A 15,301-nucleotide genomic window follows, 5' to 3' on the forward strand; every position below is an offset into this window, starting at 1 on the left:
TGACGTTTCAACACTAATTGATCTGTCTTTATATTACGCCACGAGAAGATATCGCATAACGCTGATTGAAGGGATTACGAACAGATTAACATGGATATAAAATACAGACGACATTCGCGCAATGGAGGAAATCCCGCTTTCTAGAAACGGATTCGTGAATACCACCGCAAAATTGAGCTGCAAAATACTCGAGTCATGTTCGCGCTCATCGTTTAAATACGATCGCAGAAGATGCGAGCGCTTCTGCTTGAATAGAAGTAAGCATTGTCGTGAAATAAGTCGCCGGAAAATTTACGTCTCAATATAAAAAAAATTTTATTGAAAAGATTTACGAATATATAAAACTATAGGTAGGGCGTCTTTGTTCCGTTAATTACGATGTATCACTTACAACTTAAAGAAAGAGCAAAATTGAGCAACGTGGTTTTCAAGAAATCGGAACTCGGAAGCTCGTTATATCACGCAGAAATTTAACCTAGAATTAGAAAAAAAAATAAAAAATAAATAGAAACCCACATATGATCTGCATATACTCAACAAGATTGTACGCTATTTACCAATGTTCACGGCACTTCGAGTACGAACAAAACATTAACTTTGAGTTAATCGCATTTTTGGCACTTGGATCTTCTTTAGATCTATAACAATCAGATGATCAGTCAATGCGTCGCTTAACCGATTTCACATCTTTCGCTTCTTGAGTCCACTTTCGCCGATCCACGATTAAAGAATTATATTTTCACGTCTCAAATATTTTTAAATACCTATTTTTAAATACATGTGTGTATGAAGAATACACATATGCATGTAGAAAATATATGTGAATATACGTCGTATATCTTAAAAATATAATATAATTCTCTCGACTGCTCGCTCGTCCGATCTCCGAAAGGTGGACTTCGCAAGTTAAACTTATTCGTTCCAATCACTTATTGTGATTATTACGAAGAGGGAAGATAAAAAACTACACGATTGAACGGTTCTTCTTCCTTGCGTAAGAACGATCGCCGGATAACAACGTAACACGACGGTTGTAACGCTTACGCTTCGATCACGTGTCATTATGAAGCTAACCACACGCAACGCAACGCACCGCAGTCACTCGCATCGTCGCCATCGGTTCCAAGCACGATTGCACAGGTGGATGAGGACAGAGTTTTCCTAGCTTTTCTGAATGTTACATTTCCTAATCCAGGAGTCCCAATCAACGTCGACTTCGTCTAACCGCGCGTGATCGCATCACGCCGATTACCGGGTTTCGCCGGATACGCGCCGAACGCACCCCGTGATCATTATCTCCTGCGGAGAATCGTACCGAGAGGCACGTCCGCCCTGCGATGATCCGGAAGCGATGCGACGCGCGTAGAAATTTCATTGCGCGCTTCTTACTAACATACCGTGACACTTACGTGTGCGAGAGTTCTGTGCTTTCACCGCGAAATTGAATCAGCGGCCGCTGGCACGTCCCATTCTCGCGACGTTAATTATCGGGAAATTATTCCTCGAATCAGAAATCAGCAAATCCGAGCGGCGAACTGATCAAATGGGCGTGCGGAAACATGCCTCGAAGAGGAGATCATTCACGCGCCCTGGAGGAGATCATATACGCGCTCGCTCGCGATAGGAACTATTCGTAGTCTCAATGTCGTCGGAATATGTTGAAAAAAGAATAACAATATGTGTGAACGATAAAAGTTACATATATATGGATATTTTCGCGACGTTGTGAAAAAAGTATTCTCGCGTCAGTCGTAGTCGTTCTTTAATATATAATATTTTAATATTTTCGCGCCTTCAAACGACTCGCGCCCAAGATCATCCCTTTTATTTTCTACCGATAACCTGAACCTTCCTGTAGGCTCCTTTGCAACCAGCGTTATTAATCGCCAAGTGTTTCTTGAGGAACTCAACATCTCCGTTGGAAAGCGTCACTTTGCTATCACGCGCCGCGTCGGCGATGCACTTCTCGAGAACATCTTCACTCAAAGGCTCGTAAACGATGACTTTGACGTCGAGATTTTCGCCGGCGAAGGAATTCCTTATCGCCTCCGTGCTCCGATCGAGATCTATCGTACGTATTGAATCGTTGTCCATGTGCTCGACGTTGAACACAGCCAACACGGTGATGTACTGATTGACGTCCACTTGCTCGCGCGTCTTCAAGAAATTCACAACGTCCGGCAAGTCGTGCTCTTTCAGATTCTCTAAGACAATTAGTTTCGGGTACAAGAACGAAAAGCTGACGTTGTTCATGGTCATGCTGATCGGCGAGAAATATCGGCGGACAGAGTATTTCGGGAAATTACTCTCTACGATCGAGACCGTGTAAGATTTGCCGACGCCTGTGCCGCCCACGAGAGCGATTATCTTCAAAGTGGGCTCGTCCAGCCGAAGGTAATCCCCCACAGCTTGCATGGCTCGGTCCTGACCGTACACTCGTTTCTTCAGCTCGACCGTGACGTTTGCGAAAAGGGTACTGTGCTGATAACTCTGTTCCCGAGCCATGAAAGAAATGAGGATTACGCATAATGAAACTACCAGAGAGAAGAGCAGTTTAAAGCCCGCGTAGTGGCCGGAGTTGACCCTCATTGTCGTCGGACGTTTCGGAACAAGTGATCGAAGACCCTCCTTCACTTGCTCATAGCTCTTTGGCTGCCTGTCCAGTATCTCCAGTACCTCCTCATCTGTGGCATCTTCCTCTGAAGAATCTTTCTCTGGGGAATCTGCCACGGGATCCTCCTGCACGATATCCTTTTCTACAAAGTGGGACTCCTCCACTTCCATGTGGTTCGCCGAGTCGTTGTAGACCGGTATTTCATCGTTATCATCGAAACACACTTCTTTCTCTAAGTATTCCGCAATGTTCCGTTCGATCGTTTCGCTGCTGACAAGGAAACACTTGGTTAGCGACATCTGAAGACGTTTTAGTGTTCTTTGGCCATTAACCGCGCGCATTAGCCTATCGGATGCTCAAGATCGGAACGTTCATCCGTTGAATGATCAAAGTAAATTTTTTATCTTGTCCCTGTTAACCCTTTGCATTTCTACCCGAAGTTCGAAGAAATAATTTTCCTCCTGAGCATACTCGTCCGAGGATTTTCATTCTGTATTATACGAGGGCAGTCTGAAAAGTTCTCGGCCTAACAATGAAAGAAAATTTCTTTTGCCGTGAAATATGTTTTATTTTTCAATATAATTTCCTGAAACTTCAATATATTTATTCCAACGTTTTTCCAATAATTCAATATCATCATTAAAGTATGATTCCGGAAGGTTCTTTTCGCTCTGGTGTATAGTGAAGGATCCAAGTTTCATCAACAGTTATGAAACGACGCTCGAAATCCCTTTTATTTTGCTTAAAACGATCCAAACACGCTTGAGAAATACGCATTCAAATGCGTTTTTAGTCAATTGTTAGTAAATGCGGCACCCATCTTGCACAAAGTTTTTTCAACTGATGCTACTACTCGAATGACTTGACAAATCGAATGAAATTTTACATGGGTTTATATCAGGGATGCCACTTTCCAATACATTTATAGTTTGACAGTTTCTAACGACATGTATATGTCAAGTCGAGAACTTTTCAGACTGCCTACGTATGTAAATGCAAATGATCCTCCGAGCAATTCTTCATTAATTACATGTAACGTCAAGAATAACCCAACAAGAGAGAATGAACATTTACCGTATAGAGCCAACAGCGACGTTAATTTACCACCGCAATCCGTGGTAACGTGCGAACAGATCTAACGAGTCGAATAATACCTAAAGGGATCGGCGCTTTCTTCGGACATATCCTTGCGGAACAGTTGCCGCTGGTTTGTCTTGGCCAGTTTTGCCTGTGGATATAATTCCGCGGATACACTTGTGTTGATATGTCCGTACCAATTGGACCAGTCGTAGTGACAGTTTTTATCGTTAACGCGAAAGTCGTTAACCGATGCTTTCAACTGAATATCGTCAGGTAAGTCGTAGGTGATCCGAGCGAAGTGCTGAAAGTCTGTCTTATCAAATAAGAGCAGAGGGGCCTCCTGAGAAAAAAAATAAAGCGATCTGTCACATAACCTTCAAGCTGCAACGAGGAAACTACATTCGACATTTGCGCTACGCTCGCCAGCTTTGTCCTGCGAAACGGAGCGTGCGTTTCAGATAAATTCGTTCACACAGGCGCGATTTACCTGATGTTTCTCTACTCATACCGCGTGATGTATGCGTGATCTTGACTAAGAAATCTTCGCTGGCTGGAGCAAGATGTGTCGAACGTGTAAGCGGGATCAACGCGCGAGCAATCGAGTCGGGACTAGTGGTCTGTTCTTTTTAGCTGCACCACTAAACTGGTGCAATAAGTTAAAGTGAGAAAAAATATAGTTGTCTCATTCTAACTTATTGCACTAGTTCCGCAGTGCAGCTGAAAAGAACAGACCATAGATGGAACACGAGCGACGCGTGCTTTCTCAGCCCTCTTTGATTTAAAGATACAACTAAAACATCGACTGAGACGAGCCGCCAGGTTTCTCGTCGGTGCAACTTACTAAACGTTCATCGTACTGCGACATAGGTTTGTTCTCTTCCTTCGAAGTGCTTGCTGAATTATGTAGTGCACACTGGTGCAATAAATTAGAGTGAGACAAGTCGATTTTGTTCACTCTAACTTATTGCACCAATGTGCACCAGTTCAGGAGGTTCTTCGAAAAAGGACAAACTAATAGTCGCATTTCGCGTGTTCGATAAAGTCTCAACGTTGCAAATCATTTCTCTCATCACACTTTTTCGTTTCTTCGATGCGCTAATTGATTGTTCGTGTTCTCACGGAAAATTGCATCGAGCCATTTCCTCAAACTATTTTCTCAATATTAGGCGATTTGGAAAATATATAGAAAAGGGTACACCTTTTTTTCATTTTGAAATATATTATAAAGGATGAAATTCTGAGTGACTTTTCCTAATACAATTATATGGGGGTCGCTTATAGTTTCTGAGATATTTGACTTTAAAGTATTATAATTGCACGTTGAGGTATATTTAAAGTAGAAAAGCAGTTTTCATTCACTTTATAGGAAATAGTACATATAAGCGGGAGAGTGGCTCCGGCCCTCCCCCGCACCCCTCCCCAAACAAATCCTAACCTAACCTAACTTATTGCATCTTTATATATTTTATCACCTAGCTCAATTAATTTATTATAATATCTTAATTTATTATAATATCTGCATGTAATTAGGTGGCTTTTAAGGAAATCTTTTCAACATCGCCCAACAATATATAAAGATGCAATAAGTTAGGTTAGGTTAGGATTTTCCCCTCCTGCTTATATGTACTGTTTCCTATATTTCTATGTATATACTATGTTTGGATTAACTGTTCGCATTGTACTGTAAATAACGTCAGCTTATGATATGAATGGAATTTAACATCAAAATTCCAAAACTTTAAAGTCAAATATCTCGGAAACTATAAGCGACCCCCATATAGTTGTATCAGAAAAAGTCATTCAGAATTTCATCCTTTATAACATATTTCAAAATGAAAAAAATCGGTGAGATATACCCTTTTCTATATATTTATCGGCGATTTTTGGCGATCCTTTGGTATACGTACAAACACAAAAGATCGCGGGTCTCTCCCCCCCCCCTCTCTCTCTCTCGTACAAGTTATTCTCAAATTTACAATTATATGGGTTACTCATTTCACTAGAAAAAAAAAAACTGTCGAAACTGTTTGGCTTTCCAGTGTACTGCGAACACAAAAATGACTGCGTCCCGAAATTCAGTACTGAAAATATATAGTTTGTGTCACGTATACTATAGAATTTCAGTGCTATACCACAGAATTGGCAATGAATATCGGAACGCAACCAATGATATGGTTCTTTGCTATTTACGCGCGACTTCCAAACAGTTAAAAAGTAACTCCAACCTAATAGACATTATATTTGGCGCGCATTTGCTACGTATCAGAGACTTTGAAAAACTATCCTGCTCTCGAGCAAGGTATAGCATGGTATCAACCAAAGTTATATAAAAACGCCTCTACCACACAGTACCAAACACATCCCTGGTACAGTTTGATATACTTTGGTACATGTGCCAAAGGATCGCCAAAACTCGCCTATTCACAAGAGCTACCAAGACATCTCAAAATCATTTTCACCCAATCGATTTTTCTTTACCGACTTCCAGAAAAACATATGGGTTCCTTAGTTGATCTGATGCTCAGCTACACTATTTGCACTCGCAACCCCCCCTCCTCCTAAATGCATTAATACAACCGTTTTCGAGTGCAGAAGGTGCAGAAACGCGCGGCTCCGAATGCGCACGAGGCAAGTGCGCCGAGAACACGTGGCCGGCCCTGAAGACACCCGGCCATGGTTGGAGCACGTTGCTGTCAACGAGACATTTTCTCCACGCAGTGAAACGTACCCGAGACTTGTCGCGCGGTCGGTAGGATTCTTGAGGAGACTCGAGCAGATCCCAAGTCGGGAGCCCATTGCACTGAGATGGAATTTCGCGCGACATCGTCACAACGACACGGGCGATAAGGTTCACAACACGACCCGGTGTGGTCTGGCCGCAGACTCGTACACGCAGACCGAGCGCCTCACGAGAGACCACGGGAATGATATCGGAAAAAAAATTATCGCGTCATGCGCTTATTAATCTAGCTTGATCCATATTGGAGGAAACTGGATGAAGACGACGCGCCTATAGGAGAGGAATACAGAGTCCCGATCGTGTATCTTTTCCCCTAATGTGAACTCATGAACATTGTAAAGTATCATTAATGAATAACGAACTCATCCATGAAACTTTCCAGTCTTCACGAGTTCGGCTAACGGAAAGACGATATGATCGATATCCAGCTGAGCCTCGCATCTTGTCTTCGAGCCTCTCGTCAGAAGGCGCAACCTACGTACACGGGAAGTCCACGGGTTCTCGGTCCGTTTCGCGCGTTCCCCGCGTTCGTCGCGCGGTGAGTACACACTGGTACACACGGTTCGCGTTCGCGGTGTTCCGACGCTTCCGGCGTCCTGGCGCCTGCTGGCGGCTCAGTTCCTGCTCGCGTATCGACGAGCGAGGACGAAGGTGGTTGGACTTGTGAAGGTGGTGTGTATGCGCGCGCGCGAGACAGAGCCGCTAGTTGGTGGTGATATGTGATCGGCGAGAAAGCCGGAGCGAAAAGGCGGCCGGAGTGCGAGCAGCCGAAAATGCAGCCGAACGCGATCGCGTTGGCGCGTTGCCTGCTGCTTCTGCTGCTGATGGTGGCCGCAGCGAGCGCGAGGATCCACAAGCTGGACATACGGGTCGGTGGTAGTCGCTCACGGGACGGACACTCGCACTTCGATCCGACCCTTCGCACGTCGCGCGATTCTAACCCTCCGCTCCTCCCTGCACCCACCCCTCTCGCCGCTCCGAGCGCGCGATTAATTAATCCGTCGGTACATTAAGTATATATGGCAACTGTTGAAAAGTCGCGAGCCGATCAATCGCGATCCGATGGACGGAGAGAGCGACGAGCGAGAAAGTGACGGACGACGGAGAGAGAGGGAGAGAGAGAGAGAGAGAGAGAGAGAGAGAGAGAGAGAGAGAGAGAGAGAGAGAGAGAGAGAGAGAGAGAGAGAGAGAGAGAGAGAGAAAGAAAGAGTACGTTCGTTCGTCCGTTCGTGCCGTTTCGAAGGCGTCGACGATCGACCACGCACAGCATGACAAGCGGAACAAGTCCGCGGAATGAACAGCGAAGGACGCTCGCAATTCCACACACGCGTCCCGTGGGACTTGCGAGGAGCGGTGTGTGGCGCGAAATATCAATAGCAATGTCTCTCCTGATCGCTTCAGAGTTCATCGTTGTTACCCGTCGCTGCGCAAGAGTGGATTTTATTGAATCATCACGATTGCAACGTAACGGTAGAAGGAGAGAGAGAGAGAGAGAGAGAGAGAGAGAGGAGAGGGAGGAGAGAGAGAGAGAGGAGAGGGAGGAGAGAGAGAGAGAGGAGAGGGAGGAGAGAGAGAGAAAGAGAGAGAGAGAGAGAGGAGGGGAAGAGAGAAAGAGATTTGCTCTCTTTCCGAAGTCGACGCGAAATCATTCCTACGTAATAATAATCGCGATGGGCGTTATCGGGTCGGTTGTGCTCGTATCGTTAAACTGGTACAGGTCGATCCGCACGACCGATCCGGCGGAGCAACGCGCCGTAACATTTCGCAGACGTGACCGTGCGAAGTGAAAGCCGAAGGACGCACATAATCCGTAGATCTCGGAGCAAATTGTTCAGCGAGCAACGGTGCCTTGCTTCTCTCCCACGTCCCTCCTCACCCTTCGCTCCTCCTCCTTCACCCGCAGTGTAGAAGGCAACGCGCGCGGCTTTACGGCGTAGGTTAAATCCGATGTTTGCATTTCAGAAAGATAACCGACCGTACATCGCCCTCACTACGTTCGGCTTCTACAAGGGCGGCATTCTCATCGTAAATCTCACGAACTTCCAGTTCCAGTCGGTAGACCCCGATAAGAAGCTAACGTCGGAAACGACGGACAAGGCTGTGGTGAGTCTCCGCCGGAATACGAATCCGTTCACTTCAGTGAACGTATTCGTATTTTGAAATCACGAGAAATTCCCTTGAAAAATCCGACTACTCAATCTCCGAGACTCAATCCATCGGTTCTAAGGGTGCCTGAGTCACATCATCGAATTCCGCGTATCGAACGCCGCGGTTTTCGCGTCGATCGTACGAATGAATCCGCGAAGGAGATTCTCTTCTATCGTAATTTTCTGCCGCGTCTCGTGGAAACGACGATGCCAAAAAAATACAAGGGACGTCGGACGCGTCGAATTTCAAAGCTCGCTTGTTCGCTCGTTCTGTCGCACAGTCCGTTATCAATTAAGCTCTAGTTACGCACAACGTTGCATGTCACGTCGCGATGCACACGTCGCTCTGTCGCTGCCCCGCAGCCTACGGACACCTGTTTCTGCCGCCTGCACCTCGACACTCGCGCGCGCTAAAGCGCCGAGAGCCACCCGGGTTTATAAATACGCGCGCGCGTTCACCCGTTGTGCATCATAGAAACTGTTAAACTCGTGTGAATGACTCGTTCACACCGTCAACCGTAGATTACATCTGGCACTTGAGAGCACCCATTGTTCTTATTGTGTCATATTTACAGTCGCCTCGTCTGCGACCGCGTCTTTCTCTTTCTCTCTCTCTCTCTCGCGCGCGGACTGTTTCCTTTCGCGGAAGAGCACCTGAATTTTCATCGCCGCAACCGACCGGAATCTATTACCCTGGATCTATTACTGCGGATCCGGAGTGGACGATTAAAAAACTCGTTGAAATTTGCTCTCTCGAGCATCTAGTGAGAAAGGCGTTTCGACATTTTCATTGCAGTTCGGATTCAGCCTCGACCGAACGCTCATCGACGCGATCAATCCGTACATCTACAATCATCTGGAGAGATGTTTGCTGCAAAACGCCACGACCCCGAGGACGGAGCCGAGGGACGACAGCTCGATCATATATTTTACGATGGATTTGAAGAATTTGGTGTAAGCTTATTCTTCGAAGTATCTCAGAGTGCAGTCGCGCTCGAAAACGCGACTGGAAATAATTACCGATCAATACCGCAAAAATATATTCTCGTCATCGATACGAATAAACGATTCAACCGGTTGAGATAATTTCGTCCCGATAACGAGGATGTACATGTCAAATTGACGTTTCACTTTCGGGCAAGAATATTCACCGAACCATTCAGAGAGGATTCACTCCATCGAGAGAAAAATTACTGCAATTCGAATGGTTCGACTCGTCGCTGCTTTACCTTTCGATTGGAATTTCGTTCGAACAAATTTGGAGAATAAGCGGAGAGAAAAAGTAAAAAGAAAGACCAACGACATTTAAAGTACGACGGAAAATGAGAGAGAGAGAGAGAGAGAGAGAGAGAGAGAGAGAGAGAGAAGAGAGAGAGAGAGAGAGAGAGAGAGAGAGAGAGAGAGAGAGAGAGAAAGGGGGGGAGAGGGGGTCTAGGACTAATTCGCGAACAACTTCTGTCGCAGGATGCACGTGAACTGCAGTCGCAACGTGCGTACTACGCACATTTACAAAGATTCCAGCAGAATACTGATATTCCGTACGAAGAGGGACTCGTTACCGGCGCGACTCAGCGACACCGCGCTCTTCCCGCGAAGGAAGCGCAACACGTCGCACGGTGAGTTTCGCGCGGGCGAGCGCGCGCGCCAACGTATTTTTATTCATCGCGGTGGAATGCACGAAGAGTTATAAATCGGCGGGCGTGAATATCGCGAAGGAATATCGGGATTCACGAGCGCGCGGAATTTCCTCAATGTCGCGCACCCGCATCGCGTCGCGCAACGTATGCACGCGCGAGTTTATACTTAAATGCGCAATGTTGCACAATTCGCGCAGCATCGGGCGGCGCGTTCACGGGCGTGAACTTCGGGCGTGCAACATTTGGCATGTGCTCGCAAAGGCGAGTTAATTAGCCGATGAGATAGGCCGCGCGCGACGTGATGTATCACTCAGCTTCGTTGCGCAATCGATCCGAGCCGTGCGACCTCTTCGAAAAATTCCGATTCGCGGGAGAGGAAGAGACGAGAAGAGAGAGAGAGAGAGAGAGAGAGAGAGGGGGGGGGGAGAAACAGAGAAAGAAAGAAAGAGAGAGAGAGAGAGAGAGAGAGAGCAGCGTTCGCTATTGCTATGAATAGAGCGATGCACCGAAATCCCGCGGATAGGACACGGCTTCTGGTAAATGTTATCAGCGATGCGTATATCCCCGCTCGACTATATCGAAAATAAACCGTCACACGGCATACGCCAGATATTTTCGACACTTCCAACGCCTAATATTAGAGATGTAATACAACTGCAACAGATAGAACAGGTGCGAGCTGGAGGAGACTTGGCCGATGATCCTCCTGGGACCGGCGCGACCGCTCGACTCGTTGCTCGCCTGCCAATTATCGTCAATTTTTATCCTGCTGACAATTTCATTTTCTATTTGTGAACTTCAACACGCACGCATCGTTGTTATCATGTCGTACTCGCGAAATTTTCCGTAACAATGTCACCACTGTTGCGTATTGTATGACCGACGTTGAAATTTACTCTCGAAAATGAAGTACAATTATAAAATGTACCCTTGCGAATATATTACGTGTGCGCGCGCGCGAGATGTATCTGTTATTTGACAGGTACAATAACGCAATAATGTGAATTACCAGCAACGATACATGAAACCAGATAGGACACGTAAGATCGGTTCAGCATGTTGACGACGCCAACATGCGCGACGCTGCTAACGAGCTAACGAGCGCGGCTGCCTTCGTCAAGTAGGTCGCTAACGCGAATGTAAAGCGATCCTTTCACCGTGAATTTCTCACGTTGCGCGATTACGCCGACTGCTGATCGAAGAGGCCAACTCCCCTGTGCGCGCCCGAAGAAAAGCGCCGCACGACACGATGGCTGATAAGCTCGCGCGAGAAGCGCACTTGCGGCGCGAGTTCGCGCGTTCGTCGTGCGCGGACGCTTTTAAACGATGATCGATGACAAGCACGCGACGGACGGACGGACGGACGGACAGACGCGCGCGCGCGCGCGCGGATGGTCTTGAAGCGACATCGCCGATCGAACGTAGCAAACGAGAGAAAGAGAGATGAGGAACGCTATAATTACCGCGACTCGTCCCCGATCTTATAAATAACGCGAAACTCAGGTATTTTGAAAAGGTGCGGTTAGGTAAGTGTCTTTTCGCGCGGTATGTCCGTCGCCGGACATCGGTGTCAACCCCCCTCGGCGAGGAAGCCGAGGAAGCTGGCGCGTCGTCGGACAAAAATTCTCGCCACCGTCTCGACGTTTCGGCCACGATGATGAAACGGGATATAGTTGTTCTTCGCGCGGAATTCCGAGTTATCCTCCACCCTTCGTTCATCTTTTCAGCGATCTCAAGAGAAAATTTTTGCGCAGAGCTCGCGAAGCCCATCAGTGGCGATGATGCGAACGGCGGCGGGTCGAAGAGCAACACGTGCTGCCGCCTGAAACTGCCGATGATGGTCAACAACCACGCGAACGGCAGGAAGTCGTACAACACGAGCTTCGTCATGTACGTGGCTAACGAGGAGGAGGAGGGCCTGTACAATCTTTACTTTCACAATTGCCTGAATTACAATTACGAGGCTCCGCTGTCGGTGGACTTCACGGTGAGAGATTAGCCGGCGGCGATCGATAGGATTTATTTAGGGGCTACGCGCGCGCGCGCACGCGTGAGAACGTCGCGCTAAACGGACGAATTTCTCCTGTGGTAGATGCAAATAGCGGAGATTAATAACGACAACTTCCTCAGCGCGGGCGAGATGCCCCTGCCGGCGTTGTACTTCACGATGGCGCTCCTCTTCTTCCTGTCGGGCTGCTTTTGGGTGTTTATTCTGGCCAAGAGCAAGTAAGGAAGCGGTAATCTCGGCGTGTAACGACGTGACGGTGAGAATAGAAGCGCAATCATTTATGCCTTGGCTCTTTCTCCTCCCTCCCCCCCCCCACCCCCCACAGGCGCTCGGTGTTCAGGATCCACTATTTAATGGCGGTCTTGGTGTACCTGAAGTCCCTGTCGTTGTTGTTCCACGGTATAAACTACCACTTCATCCAGACCAAGGGCGAGCACGTTGAAGCATGGGCGATTTTATACTACATCTCTCATTTACTGAAAGGCGCCGTTCTCTTCATCACCATGGTGCTCGTTGGCACCGGATGGACCTTTATAAAACATATTCTCTCGGACAAGGAGAAGAAGTTCTTCATGCTCGTCATACCGTTGCAAGTACGCGTCGCAGGTGTTCAATTGGCTATTTCAAGCGGAAAGAAATTATTCTACTTCGATCTTATTTGGATTTGACACTAAAATAAGTTAATACTAAAATAAGTAAAAATTTCGGCAAAGCGGGCCTCTCTAACGTCGTTTCGGCCAACATCCTATCTATAAGATCGAAAACAAATACGATGATTTCGACAGTGCGAAAACATTCTCTGTTTTTTTCCTCAGGTATTGGCGAACGTGGCCGAGATAATAATCGAAGAGAGCGAAGTGGGCAATCTCGAGCACCAGACTTGGCGGGACATTTTCATACTCGTCGATCTGCTTTGTTGCGGCGCGATTATATTCCCGGTGGTGTGGAGCATCAAGCACCTGGAGGAGGCCGCCCGCACGAGCGACAAGGCGGCCATTACTTTGCGCAAGCTCAAGCTGTTCAAGCATTTCTACATTATGATAGTTTGCTACATATATTTCACCAGAATTATCATGTACCTACTGAAGGTACGTGTCTCTCATAATAAATCGTGCCTCGACGAGTCTTGCGCGACACGATCGCGAATCGCACGTTTTCACGAGCTAACTGCCCGCAGATCACCGTGAGGTTTGAGTATCAGTGGCTGGACGAAACGTTCCGCGAGATGGCGACCTACGTGTTCTTCGTTCTGACAGGATACAAGTTCCGACCAGCCTCTACGAATCCATATTTTACAGTGCCGAGCGATGAAGTGCGGCTGGACGACGACGACGACGACGACAGGATGGACGTCGTGTACGTATCGATCTGATTCGTGCTTGCTGCTTTCGAGTCACCCCTAAGCTTTAATCGTATCCAAAAGAAATAGGATTACATACGGTAACACTGACGCATCGGTTCCTCTTCCAGCGTTTCCGGTAACGGACTCACCAAGGACTTCAGTAAAGTGAGCAAAGTGCCGAGGGCGGTGAGACCTTTAAGCGGGAAAGTGCCGTCCACAGCGGAGGAGCGGCACATCATTCTCTATCAGAAGACGGATTCCTCCTAATCGCGCTTGCGACGGGCCCGATCACACACGTACACGCGTGGTCGACCTGAGATACTCGTCACACGACGAATGCGCGCCCGGGTCTTCTTACGGATGTTCGAAGCTACACTGCGGATTGAAGCGGGCAAACGACCGCCGAAACGAGCGCAGAAAACCTTGATAATCGCGCGTCTCGAAACACCGAGTTTTCGCGGAAAGGGCAAGCAGAAACGGCCAGCCCGGTTTGCAAACGCGTGCGTACGCAACCGACAATCGAGGCTGGGCTAAACATTTATATTTATATCCGTGTTTAACAGGACAGAAACCATTCTCTATTGTTCGGCGACGACGAGGATGATGACGAGGATCGACCTCGCATCATCGAATCGTCGCGCATCTTTTCTTTTCGATTTCGAATATCTCTCTCTTTTTCGAACCTCTTCCGTTTCCGCGCGAGCCATCGTCCACCGTTCAATCCGACGTTAGCGCGACGTTCTTTTTAGTGAGACATTTATATCCGATAGAGCGAACTTAGAGTTTATCTAGCGTACTTAGCGCTCCACGATGTCACGATTCCAATGTGAGCGAGCGCGTCGATTTTCGACGTGCCCTTTCGTAGTCGGTTTTTCCGTAGGCATTTAGAGAAACATTTCCATTGCGTTTTCTTCTCCCATGACACGCGCTCACTCAGTCTCCTCGAATGTACGCGAATCTCATTTTGTTGAACAACTCATTCGAGGTATATTCTTCTTTTCTCCTTTTGTCTACTTTCTTTTATTTTGTATCGCATCTCGTAATCTTACTCGTAGGGGAAGCGTAGGGGAAGCGGCTGGCTGTACCGGACCAAGCGGTGCAAGGTGAACTTTATCTAACGATATGTGTCCTCTTTCACTATCGCGCGCGATACCGCGCGATATTATTTCGTGCTAAGGTCAACATTACCATTATTATTACTATTGTACACACGTTGTCGTCACTGTTATACCTGTTATTATCATTAACTATATGCGTGCGTATATACACCGAATGGGACGCGAAGAGGGAGCCAAGTTGAATGAATAAAGCGGATATTTTTATGAAAACCTGCCGCATATGTGTACTCATTTCTTCTCCACTCATTCTTGCGTATGATTAAAATAAAAAAGGGAAGGCAGAAGGAACGTCGAGACATCGTCGATAGAGGCATCAGCAGTCCGATGTGGAAATTTCGAGCAATAATTTGCCGAGCCAGCAAGTCCGGGTTGATCTCGCAAGAAGACACGCGAAGTTTCAAGCTAACGATGGGGAATCTCCCCAGCCGATTTTCTCGTCGTTAAGCGAAGCTTCATAAGACTTACTGAATAGCCCCTAATGTCCCTCTGCAGCATCTTACTTTTCACCCATCCACCTCCTCGCCGTCCCCAACACTCCACGTGTCTGCTTGACCCTTGGTTACGTGAGAGACATCTCGATGACGGCTGTAGTCGACGCTGCGGCGCGCGGAGGAA

The 15,301-nt window shown here is 47.3% G+C and overlaps 2 protein-coding genes across 5 annotated transcripts; one reads left to right on the forward strand and one right to left on the reverse strand.

The window, feature by feature from the left end:
- Positions 1 to 290: 290 nt before the first annotated feature.
- Positions 291 to 6,736, reverse strand: LOC105186915 (uncharacterized). 3 transcript variants are annotated; one of them, XR_850052.3, is made up of 4 exons: positions 6,423 to 6,736; positions 3,769 to 4,034; positions 558 to 2,884; positions 291 to 475 (listed from the first exon to the last, which is right to left on the reverse strand). XR_850052.3 is itself a non-coding variant. In XM_011147429.3 (3 exons), exons 1-3 carry the CDS (start codon positions 6,516 to 6,518, stop codon positions 1,825 to 1,827), a joined length of 1,419 nt encoding a protein of 472 aa, XP_011145731.1. In that variant the 5' UTR covers positions 6,519 to 6,736; the 3' UTR covers positions 291 to 1,824. The 3 variants fall into 3 exon arrangements, 2 of the variants coding, with proteins under 2 accessions (XP_011145731.1, XP_011145730.1); XM_011147429.3 differs by having other exon boundaries at positions 291 to 2,881; XM_011147428.3 differs by having other exon boundaries at positions 291 to 2,884.
- Positions 6,737 to 6,768: 32 nt separating this feature from the next.
- LOC105186916 (protein GPR107) lies at positions 6,769 to 14,896 on the forward strand. 2 transcript variants are annotated; one of them, XM_025300306.1, is made up of 10 exons: positions 6,769 to 6,972; positions 8,397 to 8,537; positions 9,378 to 9,535; positions 10,046 to 10,197; positions 11,973 to 12,205; positions 12,311 to 12,444; positions 12,552 to 12,819; positions 13,042 to 13,314; positions 13,404 to 13,582; positions 13,697 to 14,896. In XM_025300306.1, the coding sequence occupies exons 1-10, from the start codon at positions 6,784 to 6,786 to the stop codon at positions 13,833 to 13,835; spliced, it is 1,866 nt and encodes a 621-aa protein (XP_025156091.1). In that variant the 5' UTR covers positions 6,769 to 6,783; the 3' UTR covers positions 13,836 to 14,896. The 2 variants fall into 2 exon arrangements, with proteins under 2 accessions (XP_025156091.1, XP_011145733.1); XM_011147431.3 differs by lacking the exon at positions 6,769 to 6,972 and adding an exon at positions 7,036 to 7,303.
- The last annotated feature ends 405 nt before the right edge of the window (positions 14,897 to 15,301 follow it).

The sequence above is a fragment of the Harpegnathos saltator genome, unplaced genomic scaffold (assembly GCF_003227715.2).
Source record: "Harpegnathos saltator strain DR-91 unplaced genomic scaffold, Hsal_v8.6 scaffold351, whole genome shotgun sequence".
NCBI lineage: Eukaryota > Metazoa > Arthropoda > Insecta > Hymenoptera > Formicidae > Harpegnathos > Harpegnathos saltator.

Coding starts and splice junctions, on each gene's coding strand:
- LOC105186915 (XM_011147428.3), bottom strand. CDS start 6,518: ATGTCGCGCGAAATTCCATCTCAGTGCAATGGGCTCCCGACTTGGGAT. Junction 4,035..6,422: donor GACCGCGCGACAAGTCTCGG/GTACGTTTCACT, acceptor TTTTTTTCTCAG/GAGGCCCCTCTGCTCTTATT. Junction 2,885..3,768: donor GAAAGCGCCGATCCCTTTAG/GTATTATTCGAC, acceptor TTTCCTTGTCAG/CAGCGAAACGATCGAACGGA.
- LOC105186916 (XM_025300306.1), top strand. CDS start 6,784: ATGAATAACGAACTCATCCATGAAACTTTCCAGTCTTCACGAGTTCGG. Junction 8,538..9,377: donor AAACGACGGACAAGGCTGTG/GTGAGTCTCCGC, acceptor TTTTCATTGCAG/TTCGGATTCAGCCTCGACCG. Junction 12,820..13,041: donor TGCTCGTCATACCGTTGCAA/GTACGCGTCGCA, acceptor TTTTTTCCTCAG/GTATTGGCGAACGTGGCCGA.